The sequence below is a fragment of the Capsicum annuum genome, unplaced genomic scaffold (genome assembly GCF_002878395.1).
Source record: "Capsicum annuum cultivar UCD-10X-F1 unplaced genomic scaffold, UCD10Xv1.1 ctg2517, whole genome shotgun sequence".
Taxonomy (NCBI): Eukaryota; Viridiplantae; Streptophyta; class Magnoliopsida; order Solanales; family Solanaceae; genus Capsicum; species Capsicum annuum.
This window is the reverse complement of record NW_025831356.1, coordinates 253,806-266,164: the sequence shown is the minus strand read 5'-3', so window position 1 is coordinate 266,164 and position 12,359 is coordinate 253,806. Positions and strand designations below refer to the sequence as shown.

General features: G+C 32.9%; 1 protein-coding gene across 1 annotated transcript; it reads right to left on the bottom strand.

Annotated features, from left to right (window-relative positions):
* Window positions 1–9,480: 9,480 nt before the first annotated feature.
* LOC107849600 (transcription factor MYB1) lies at window positions 9,481–11,767 on the bottom strand. The gene is made up of 3 exons (XM_016694158.2): window positions 11,497–11,767; window positions 10,913–11,042; window positions 9,481–10,558 (listed from the first exon to the last, which is right to left on the bottom strand). Exons 1-3 carry the CDS (start codon window positions 11,627–11,629, stop codon window positions 9,763–9,765), a joined length of 1,059 nt encoding a protein of 352 aa, XP_016549644.2. The 5' UTR covers window positions 11,630–11,767; the 3' UTR covers window positions 9,481–9,762.
* Window positions 11,768–12,359: the final 592 nt, after the last annotated feature.

Sequence of the window (12,359 nt, the reverse complement as noted above, 5' to 3'; positions counted from 1 at the left end):
GGATTATTGTGACTATAACATAGGAGACTATGATTGTAGTGAGGGGATTTATAGCTACAAAGTTGAGGGAGATTGCGGAGGCTGTGAAAATAGCCATGATCAAAACTTAGACAGATTTGAGGGACATGGTTTTAGAAGAGAAAATAGGGGGAATGAAGTACCTAGTGCTTATGGTGAATTTGGAGATGATATAGGACCTCGTGATGGTTCTTATGATGACATTGGGGCATGTGAGGAGTCTTATACTTTCCACTTCAAACCTAGACTTGGTGTTAGGTATAACCCTTTTATTCACAAAGTTTATGAGAGCTACGATGAGAGTGCACGTGAGGAGTGTGAAAATTCATATTCTTTACCTTGTAGTACTTCTTATCAAGGTTGATATGGTGTGAATGGTTATACTAGCTCTAGTAGAGGTTGTCCTACGATGAGAAGAGGGTATGCATCTCCAAAATCGAGGGGTACTCATGTGCCTTACAATATTGATCCGAGAAGGAGTGTACACTCCAAAAATGTGACCATTTGTGGGATACCGGGCTGCCTCATGGTGTTAAATGATAGGTACTCTAGAAACTACATCCTTTCATCCATGGTTGACTACTTGGGGTTGTTTCGAGAGCCTTTAATTGTTCCATACTCCTTGGATGGGTTTAAGATTACCAAGAGGGTAAAAGTTGTCTTCTCCTAATTTGAATACATGAGGAGGTGTGGTGTGATATTCTTCCCTTGATTTATGATCATGTATGCTTAGGTGCCGATTGATTTGTATAACGTAAGGTTCCAAATATGCAAGATTGGTCTAATATTATAAGATACCGGTGGGGAAACCACCTCGTGATATACATTCTATCCGAGCCATAAAAAAAAGTGTTCACCTACTCCAATCCAAATGATGAAGAGAGACAAAAGATTGAGAGGAGTAAGAGTGTGCAAGATGGTAATCTGAGAGTGAAAAAAGGAGAGGTTGTGTGGAGTGAAGTGAGGGGATTTCCACCAAATTGAGCTAACATTGTTTGTCCTTCTATTTCTAAGAACATTTGTGTAGGTACCAACATGGCAAGCCAAGGAGGGAAATATCGAAGTGAAGTTGCTGCCCAAGCTTATAGAGGACCTTCATAACCCGGCAAAGGAGAGTCCACTCAAGAACGTCAAGGTAAAATAGCTAACCCTTATACTTTTATTCATGTGAATGATAATTGTGTGGCTAGTATCCTATCGAGTATGAGTAGTAGCTTACTTACTTGTGAGTCTAATGATTCTTTCCCTTTTGTTGATGATGTACATGTTGTGAGTGTGGATGCACAAGTTGATCCTATTGATGACCAAATTGACTCTTCTTGTAAGATTAATTTATGTTCACCTAGTGTTGAAGCCTATATGTTGAGCGGAAGTACATCATTTTGTGTAATTGGTGTTGATCAACCTATTTGTGAAAGTTGTACACCACTTGAGTATGTGTGTGATGTGATTAATAAAACACAAGTGAGTGAAGTATTTTAAAATGTTGGTCAACAAAAGAGGAGTGAACCCGAGAGTTATTCTTGGGATAATCTTGTGCTTGAAACCTTCTTGGAACTTGACAATTGTCTTTTAGAGAGTGAAGAACTTACTTGTTTCAAATCTGTTTGTGGGTTAGATCATGCTCTCTTTAGGTATAATGTCTTGTTTGAAGATTATATAAACACTCCTAATGAACTTAGTGGTGCAAAATGATGGTATAACTTACCTTGGAAGTTATAGCCGATATGCTAACCCACTATGGTATGACAGCATTTCTCCTAAAAATGAAAATCTCTTTTTGAAAGATGAGAGTATTCTTAAGGGTAAGAAATGTGTAGTCCTTCTTGAAAACCCGAGGGAAAAGGTTCCATTGACTCTTTGGGGTAGTGTTTCTAGATGTGCATCCTTGCTTGACACACTTGTGCTTACATTACATAAATACCAACATGAGGATGCCAAGTTGCCTATTTGTTTTGAGGAAAGAATGGTTATGTGCTTAAATGCCTTGTCTCCACCCATGTATACCTTTGCACTTGGTTCTTTTCTATACTACCTCTTTGTCTATGATGACATTCATGCTAATTTTGGATTTATATTATGTAGGGGTAAGAAACTTGTTGGTTGGTCCACTTGTTCTAATGACTATGCTATGTGTGTTTGGTGAACTTTAAGACCAATAGTGGCACCACGTTTGATGAGGTTACTTGAAGAGGTAATGAAACAATTGTGCTTTATGGTACCTAAGTTATGAGAGCCTTACCATTGGGACTTGGGGATACTACTGAGTCCTTTGCAGTTTCTTTATCTCTTGATACTTGTCATAACTATGCCCTTTGTGACGTTTTTGCTAAGTTTTTCATGACTAACACAACGGATTCATGGTTATATTTCAAGTATGTTCCGCCTTGGCATGATGATATTTATTATTGTGCTAACTCTAACCATCATGCCATGAGGAAGTTATACTTGTTTGTCCTTTCTCTTGTTTTGCAAGGTATGGATTCGAAGTCAAATCTTTTTCAAGGAGGGGAGGATGATACAAGTCAAATGGATGCCTTAGCTTTTGATGACATCTTTGGATGCCAACATCTAAAGGATCAAGACTTGGTCACCCCGAAGGCACACAGATATGCAAGGAAGGCCCATTTTGAGCACGACTTAAAACAATCCCATGTATGGAAGGTTGTTTGGATACTTAGGCTCCATTTGTTTTTTTTAAGATTCAAACGTCTGAATCTGAATGCACTTCTGAATGTTTAAGATGTTGTCTTTAGATCTGAAAAATGAATGATTAAAACTGTTTATTTTTTAACATCTGAATGTGTAAAAAAAATTATTTGTATACATAATAAAATAAAAAATTAATTATATATTAAAAAATATGTAATTTAATACAACAAAATTATTAGTATTTGATTGAGAAAAATTATTTATGTTCGTTAGTGATAGTAGAGATGGCTTATAATGGTAGTTATGGTGACAATGATTGATGTTAGTGATTAACAATGTTGGTGGTGATAATTGTGATGGTTGGTATTGTAGTGACTGTTATGACAATGGTGATTGATGGTGGTGGTGGTTGTTGTGATGTGACGTTGCTTGATGTTAGTAGTTTAAGGTGTTAATTGTGTTGGATGAAACATGAATGCATGATGATTGACGATGTGTTGGTGCTAGTTGGAGATGTTATTTGTTATGATGGTGGAGATGGTTGTTAGTAGAGATAAATTGTAGCGATGGTACTGGTTGAAGTAGTGGTAGATGTGGCATTACTAGTGACAATGGTGGTGGTGGCCAAAGAATGTGTAGAGGTTGTGATGTATTAGTGGTAGTTAGTGGTGGTGCTAGTTGTGATAGATGAGTTGGTTGGTAGTAGGGATTGGCCAGTAGTGGTTGCTGATTGTGGTGTTGTTGACGGCAGTAGTGGCGGTGAATATAATTAGAATAAAATAGATAGTAGGTATGGTAGCGGTATTTTTTGTTGATGATGGTTGTGATGGTAGAGGTGGTTGGAGGTGGTAGGTAGTGGTTGACAATGGTGACGGTGGCAGAGGTAGTTAGTGGTGGTGACTACTGATTATGAATAGAGTGGTGAATATTACCCAACACCAGAATATTCCTTCAAACCTATTAAGACTTGGTTGTAGATCTGAATGATTAAGACCTATCCAGACCTATGAAGAGTTAAAACCTTAATAATAAACAAATGCACTTAATGGTTTGAAGTCTGAACCATTCTGATTCAGAACTCCATTAAGTGCACACAAATGAGGCCTTACATTGATGTTAACCCGAGAACCACAAGCCTTGAAGTATGAACCATACTCGATTTTGAGAGCACTGAAGTGGCGTCATTAATTCAAGTTATAACACACCTTGGTCGCCCCTTCATTAAGCGTATTTTGGACATTGTACATGGTGTATTTACATACCATGGCCGCCCCTCTCATCAAGGGCAAGGTGGTCTTTTTGTCTTCTTTTGTAATTTAATATAAGTAGGACATTTTAGGTCTTCTCTCTTTAGTTTATGAAGAATGAACATATGAAACATTGACAATCCTCTCTCTTGAGAGTAGAACACCTTAGTGTAGTCTTAGTTAGGGCTTGGAATAACCATTGTAGTTTAGGGCTTGGAAAAACTAATATTGACCTCTGCTTGAAAACAGTGGATCTTGAGGTGAGTGTGATTCCCTTGGCGGTTACCGGGACATAAATTTTTTACACTTCTACCGATGTTTCTTAATTTATCCACATTATAAATAAAACTAAAAATATTCAAAATACACAAAAATAATAAAAATAAATATTCAACAATTAATACACTAATTAAAAAATTAAAGGTAAGAGATAGAACGACAATACCAAATTTTTGAAGTATCTGAAAGTTGCGACTTTAGAAAACTTTCACTTGATATTTGTAAACGCAAAATTTAAAAATAAAATTGAACACTTTAAAAGATAATTAGAATATTTGAGAAAATGAGATTTATGTGAAAAATGATTTGAAATTGTAGGGTATTTATAGGAATTTTTTTGAATTTATTTTTTTTAATTTAAATAAAATAAGCAAAAAGGGTCAATTGGTCGTTGGGGCTCCAAACGGCTATAATGCCGTTGGGCCTCAATGGTCCAATTGGCATTTGTGGGTTGCAACGACTGTTTGTCAATAATTAAAAAATAAATTTTTTTATACCGGGCCAGGTAACCGGTGGGCTTGGTCTGGGCCTCTAAACGGGTTGGTCCACTGGGCCTTTCAACATAGACAACCCAACCCGGGACCGGCAACCCTGTAGCCTGGGGGCCCACTGGGCCGGACCCTCTAAATGTGCCAGTCTTACCGAGACAGAATGGGCCAGCCTGGCCCAGTTGACAAGTTTAGCTGGATGTAGTCTGGTAAAGTAATCCTAAGTTGAGTAAAATTTGAAAAATTTGACACCGAATGTATTCCTTCTCTCTCTTTCAATTTGTTTGACCATTTTATTTTTTAATCCGTTTAAAAAAGAATTTTTTTTTCTTTATTTATTAGCAACAATAACAATGTACTATATATTCTCACAAAATGGAGTTTGAAGAGCGTAAAATGTAGGCAATTTGTATTACTATCTTAGAGTTGAGATAAGGAAACTGTTTCCAATTAACCCTGATTCAAGACCAAAAAAAATAGTCTAAAAATGACATAATAGAAAAACAAGAAAGAATAGGTAGTAACACCATAGCAAATAAAAGACAGAAACAAACCTACTTCAAAGCAATACTACAAAAGATTTATCTGAAACAACTAATATCACCAAAACTCCAAGAACAAGACGCTACAAGCATAAGATTACGACTATTAACAAAACAAAGCATTTCTACATACTAGCTAGTAAAGGCACATTCCTACCTACTAACTTTCTACCTTATTTCATGTCCTCCATGCCTTTCTATCTAGTCATGTCCTTGGTAGGCTACGTCTGCTCCATGTCATGTTTAATCTTCTCCCTCGAATATTTCTTCGGTCTCTCTCTACCTCGCCTTAATTCATCCATGGTCAACCTTTCATATCTCCACACTAAGCATTCGTGCACCTCCTTAATACATGCTCAAACCACCGCTATCTCATCACTTCTAGAATCTTATTTTCCATTGAAGTTACTTTCACCTTATATTGGATAATCTTATTTCTAACCCTATCTCTCATAAAATACCCACAAATCCATTGCAGGATCCTTACTCTGTCTTCATCTTTTGAAAGTAAGAGTTCTTGACCTGCTATTTCTAAGCTCCTTACAACATAATTGGTCTAACTATCACTTTATAAAACTCGCGTTTAAGTTTAGGAGATACCTTCTTATCATACAAAATCACTTCGGAGGCAAGCTTCAATTTCATCCACCCTGTACTAATACAGTGAATGACATCCTCGCTAATCTCTCTATTTCTATGGATAGTAAACCCAAGATACTTAAAACTATCTCTTTTCTGAATGGTCTCACTACCACACGTCAACCTCATGCATCACTTCACAAAACATGCCCTCCAAATATTTCGTTTTGGTCTTGCTCAACCTAAACTCATTAGACTTTAGGGTTTGTTTCCAAACCTCCAAAACATTCACTTCCTCCCGGGTCTTATGACTCTTATCAATTAGAACTACGTTATCCACAAATAACATACACAATGGCACCTCACCTTCAATTTGTCGTGCCAATACATCCATCACCAAGGCAAATGAATGTGAATGATTATGTTTAAAACCACAAGATTAAAAGGTATTTTGGTACATTGACATATTTTCAATCTAAGACAGCTAGATTTATAAATATATTCTTTATTTTCTTAAATACCGTGTCAAATTAAAATAAATCAAATAAATTAAAATGAACATAGTATCTTTTTCCTCTTCTTCTTTGAATGATGTTTTATGTTGTAGCTTCGAATTCATAACGAACCGATATGATTTTTGAGCAATTCAATAGGATGTTTACGTTGAATATATATAACATGAAGTGATATCATTTTGTCATGACTTGCATGCTACAATGATGAAATATTTTTTTTTTCTCCTTTTCTTTGTTTGTAGCTTGAAATCATAGTGATCTGTTATGTTTTGTAAATGATTCACTACAATTGTTAGGTTGCATAAAACAATAAAATATGAAATCATATTGATATGTCATGTGTTGAATGTCATAATTTTTTTATTTTGATTCCTTTTATTAGTGGGTTAACACCACTCAATTTTTAATTAGAGATTTCTGGTTCGAATTATTAAAAATCAACCCTAATTAGAAAAAGTATCTTATAAAGATGCAGAAATAGAGACATTAAGAGGAACCAAGAATTTATCTGAGACCAATTTTAGAAATGTTAATAGAGACCTGATTTATTAATCTTAGAAATTCATACTCTCTCCGTCTCAAATTACCTGTCCCAAATTGAAATGTCACATTGATTAAGAAAAATAATTAATAACATGGCTAGTTTATCATAATATCCCTGTTAAATGATGTTTACATTTTAATTTGAAGAAAAAGTAATTAATGCAAAGGGTAAAACATAAAAAAAGTTTTTGTCTCTTCTTGATAAATGAAAAAAAAAAAAGTAAAATGAGAAATCAAATTAGAAAATTTGGGACGGAGGGAGTTCCATAAGAAAAAGGGATAACTACTCATTTTAGCAAACATAAACTCCTAATTACCTTATTTAGCTTAAATTTTAATTAATTACAATTCATAACCCTCTCTTGTCTATTAATTATTCCTAATTACAATTCATAGCCTCTCTAGTATTTTCTCTCTTTTTTTATTTTATTATTATTATTTTTTCTTTTTCGATTTTTCTTCTTCATTTTTTCTTTTCCTTTTTTGTTGTTTTCTCTTCTTTTTTTCTCTTTTTCTTTTCATTTTTTCTGCTCTTCTTTTTTATATTTTTTCTCTATTTTCTATTACTCTCTAATATTTTCTCTTTTTTTCTATTTTATTTTTTTTTTCTTTTTCAATTTTTTATTTCATTTTTTGTTTTCCTTTTTTGTTGTTTTCTCTTTCTTTTTTTTTTCTTTTTTTTTTTTTTTTTTTTTTTCTTTTTTTTTCTTCTTTTTTTTTTTCCTTTTTATTTTTTCTCCTACTTTTCATTTGTGCGAACTAGCAAACACAAATACAAGTGCGAATTATAAAATATAAATACAAATGTGAACTATAATATACAAATACAAGTGTGAACTATAAAATATAAAAGCAAACTATAACATACAAATACAAGTGCAAACTATCATTCGTATTTTTTAATTATTGAAAAAGGAACGATTGATTTTCTTTCTACGAATACTTATTTATATTTATTGGTACGAGTTGTATTTATTGGTACAAATAAATACAATTCAAATTTTTATACAAATACATATTATATTTATATTTGTAAAATCATTTGTTTGTAATTATATTTGTATCAAGTGATATTTGTTTATTGACAAATATGAATGATAATTTTGATATACAAATATAAAATGGTACATTTGTATCAAATGATACATTACATATTTATATATTTTAGAATCAAGAAGATACAATTAATGCATTTACTTGTTTGTATACAAATACAAATGATAAATTATACATAGTCACAGCTAAACACAATATGCAATCAACTTACAAATACAAATATAAAATAATTCCTTAAAAATAAAAAGATATCGATGAAAATAGAATACAAATACAAGTATAATCCAAATATAATCTAAAGATATAAACACAATAAAATCATAATATAAATATAATTCAATAGAATATGTAGTAAATTATAAAATACAAATACAAAACAGTTCTTTAAAATACAAGTGCGAATTATATAAAATATTAATGATGGTGCAAACTGACAAATACAAATACAAATATAAGTGTGAACTATAAAATACAAATACAAATACAAATACAAACTATAAAATATAAATACAAGTGTGACCTTTAAAATACAAATACAAATACAGTTGTATCAATGAATACAAAAATTTAAATGACGGTGTGACTACAAATATGATAAATAATTGTGGTATTTGCGTTATCATCCATCACTTATGCTCGACTAGTCATATTTTTCAAGAATATAAAAAATATAAAATAGGAAAAAAATGATAAAGAAAATAAGTACAAGAAAGAAAATAAAAAATCAAACAAGTAAAGAAAAGAAGAAAGCGAAATAGATGTTAGAGATTAAAGAGAGAAAACAAAGAAAAAAAAGAAAAAGAAAGAAACGAAAAAATAAAAATAGAAAAAAGAAGAAGAAAAAAGGGAAAAACACGAAAAAAATATAAAAAAATAAAATAAAATAATGATAGGGTTTTTGGTTAGAGTAAATATGTAGTGTATTTATGTTTTTTTATGAATACAGACCACTGAGTAAAAATGAATAAAGTGGCTGAAAATCGAATACAACGGTTATAAATGATAATTATGTAAAATATAACTATGAAAGGAGGGTTTTATAGAGAAATATCGCTATTTCTAAAAGTTCCCGGAAGAAAAATAATCATGAAAGCTTAGCCAAACCCCACAAGCATCAAATACATTTATTCAAATCAACTAGAAAAGCATTTAATACATGATACAATTTAGGGACGAATTTAACGTAGACACAATGAAAATTACGCCTTAACAACAGAATTTATTAATTCTAAATTCTCAATCCCACATTAAAAATAACCCTTCATGACTCGATAAGAAAGATAATATTGGAAGGTTTTCATTCCCCACACCATCAAATACATTAATTTAAATCACCTAAAAGCATTTAGTACATGATACAATTGATTGACGAATTTAACTTGAGACACAACAAAAAATTACAAACCAAATTGACTATTTGATAAGAAAGATAGTCTTGAAAGGTTTTCCAATCCGCACAACTATCAAATACATTAACTCAAATCAACTAAAAGCATTTAGTACATAATACAATTGAGTGGCAAATTTAACGGAGGGGCAACAATAAATTACAAACAACATTCACTAAATTTGAATTCTGAATAACGTCTAATGACCCAATAAGAAAGATAGTCTTGTAGGGTTTTCCAACCCCCCACAATTATCGAATACATTAATTCAAATTTACAAAGAGCATTTAGTACATGATAGGGTGAATTTAGATAGTACATAGACACAACATTTCACATGTGACAAGAAATAAATAGTTATATACATAAACAACAGAATTCAGTACTGATTCAAAATTCTGAAACTGACACTAATAACGATTTCATGAGTAGTGTTATCAACAAATCTCAAATAATTAACAAGAAGAGAACCCATTGATCCAAAGTTCCAAATCGTTGTGTTGCGTCCCTTCTGAGAAAATTGAAATTTGACTAGAACTTGGAGGAAAATAGCTCCTTTGCCTTTCCTTTTTGACGGAGATATTACAATCTCCAACTTCATCACCAGCATCAACAGTACTACTTATAGTACTATTTTCCAAAATTTGGTCACGTAAATCAGGTACACTAAGAAGTTCAGAAAGAAAAGGATCGTCAACGTCGAGACCAAACATGAAATTGAAGTTATAATTCTCCATTTCTACGGACAAATTTGTTGGCGAATATGATTCTGATACCGGTTGTTGTTGTTGCTCGGACAATGACGATGATGAGGATGTTACAATATTAGTTGTCGCGTTTTCCTCTGTCATTGCCTTGTCATTGTTATCAATTTGAGTAATCTCATTGACTGACTGATCAGTATTTTGTGGACTGATAAAAATCTTAGTGCACCGAATTGCCTTATTGCAGACGACCAAACAGGTGGAGGAGGAGGACGATGATCCTTCACGTCCAACGTCTGTTTGTAGTAGACAATTTGAATCTTGCTGAATTGTTTGTTCTTGATTATTTTGCTGTAGTTGGGTAATTGGGCTTGGGTTGGCTGATTTGGCATGACTAGAGCGATTGCGCTGACGATATGAAGACGTTACGCGATTTGGCTGACCAGAACCTTTTGCTTCTTGAAGTTTTCTTCCAATGTTGGTGTTCCAGTAGTTCTTGATTTCATTGTCTGTTCGTCCTGGTAGCCTTCCGGCAATAAGAGACCATCTGCATTGGTTATCAACATTCGTATATGTTACATCAGAGCCAAAGAAAAATGCAACACGAATTTAGTCTTCCCTTATTCCTTTTTCTTCATGGGAACAGAACGATCTAAGATTTGAAGTCAGCGAGTGTAAAATATCACACTCAGTGAAAAATGTAACTTTTTTAGACTTATTCTTTTTTCTATGGAGAAACAGAACGGACGAAGATTTTGAATCATTGAGTGCAAAATATCGTCACACATGTTTTTCCTATGAGACTATTTGGTTTGATATAAGTACAATATCTAACAATATATGCTAAACAAATGACCAATTGGGTATTAAGTGAAAAAATGAATCTTGAAGGAATAATGACCTGTTTCCAAGAAGCTTGTGAAGTCTGATTATGAGATCCTCTTCATCTGGACTTATATTTCCCCTCTTGATATCTGGCCTTAGATAATTCAACCACCTTAGTCTACAACTCTTTCCACATCTTTTAAGACCTATCAATAAAAATCGTAAGTAAGAGAGAAGGTGACACCAACTAGTATAACAGATGAAATTAGAAGAAATCCCACGAGAGAATCTAGAATGAAATATAGCAAGACCAAACGTGCAAAAGGTCACCAAGATTGACGATAAGAATGTAAGACATTATGCTAGAGGGTAGAGCATGTGATCCTTTCAAGACTCTAATTATAATTTTCTTGAATATTCAGGAGCAAGTTTAGAACCTTTATAGTGGATTAAAAGAAAGAAAGAGCAAGTTTAGAACCTTTATAGTGGATTAAAAGAAAGAACAACCTCTCCCATCAGGCAAATCAATGGCAACGGACGCATGAGATACATAGGCAGAAAAAACGATTTGACCATGCAGACCAAATGAGCGATTAGTAATTATGTTTAATTGCATGAATTATACACAAATATACAAGAAGCAAATAAATTAAAGCTCACCAGCTCTATTGGGAAGATTTCTCCATTTCCCTTCACCATGAACTTTGATGTAATCTATTAGAATTTTATCCTCGATCGGAGTCCACGCACCTTTGTTTAATCCCTCTTTAGAACAACAAGGCTTTCTACCCATAATTTCTATACAAATTAAAATATACTATGGTCTTGTGAATTTGAGATGATCTTTAGCACTTGGCAATTGTCATTTGTCAAGTTTCAATATGCATATACTTATAGTATAACAATTTAATATTCAAACCCCCCCCCCCCCCCCCCCCCACCCACCCGAAAAAAAAATTCTCCCCCCCCCCCCCCCCCCAAATATCATTATCTTATTAAATGAAACACAGATACACAAGTATGCAAAAATTTCTGCAGCTTACTTGTACGATTGGGACCATGTCTTCCTCTCATATACCCTTTTTTCTGAAAGAATTAATTACTTCGATTTTTTGTCTTCTTGCTTTATAAGAAAGTTAAAAATTTATTTTACCACAGATCGGAGTCAGAATTTTTATTAAGAAATTTAAAATACAAGAAAATAAATACACAAAGGAATTATGAATTCAACATCTACTACATATAAATCAAAAAATAATTTTAGCCTTAACTTTATATATAACATAATTTTTCCCATGTGGCTCTGCCATGATACTGCATAGTACAATTTTTTTATGTCAATTTATTTAGTCAACTACATCTTAATCGCAAACAATATTGTTGAAATGAGTTATCTGAATGCAGACATGATAACAAAAATGAATATTGGGTCCACAGGAGGCAAAATTAGCTCAAGAAATCATAAACGCTATAACTCGCCAGAGTTTGAATTGATTATTGACTCGCTCATTTATTAGTTCAAT

What these genes read in the sequence shown, in the direction of transcription:
- LOC107849600 (XM_016694158.2), bottom strand. Translation starts at nt 11,629, where the DNA reads ATGGGTAGAAAGCCTTGTTGTTCTAAAGAGGGATTAAACAAAGGTGCG. An exon ending in AAATCTTCCCAATAGAGCTG is followed by an intron (nt 11,043 to 11,496) that starts GTGAGCTTTAAT and finishes TTTTATTGATAG; the next exon opens with GTCTTAAAAGATGTGGAAAG. An exon ending in CACAAGCTTCTTGGAAACAG is followed by an intron (nt 10,559 to 10,912) that starts GTCATTATTCCT and finishes TAACCAATGCAG; the next exon opens with ATGGTCTCTTATTGCCGGAA.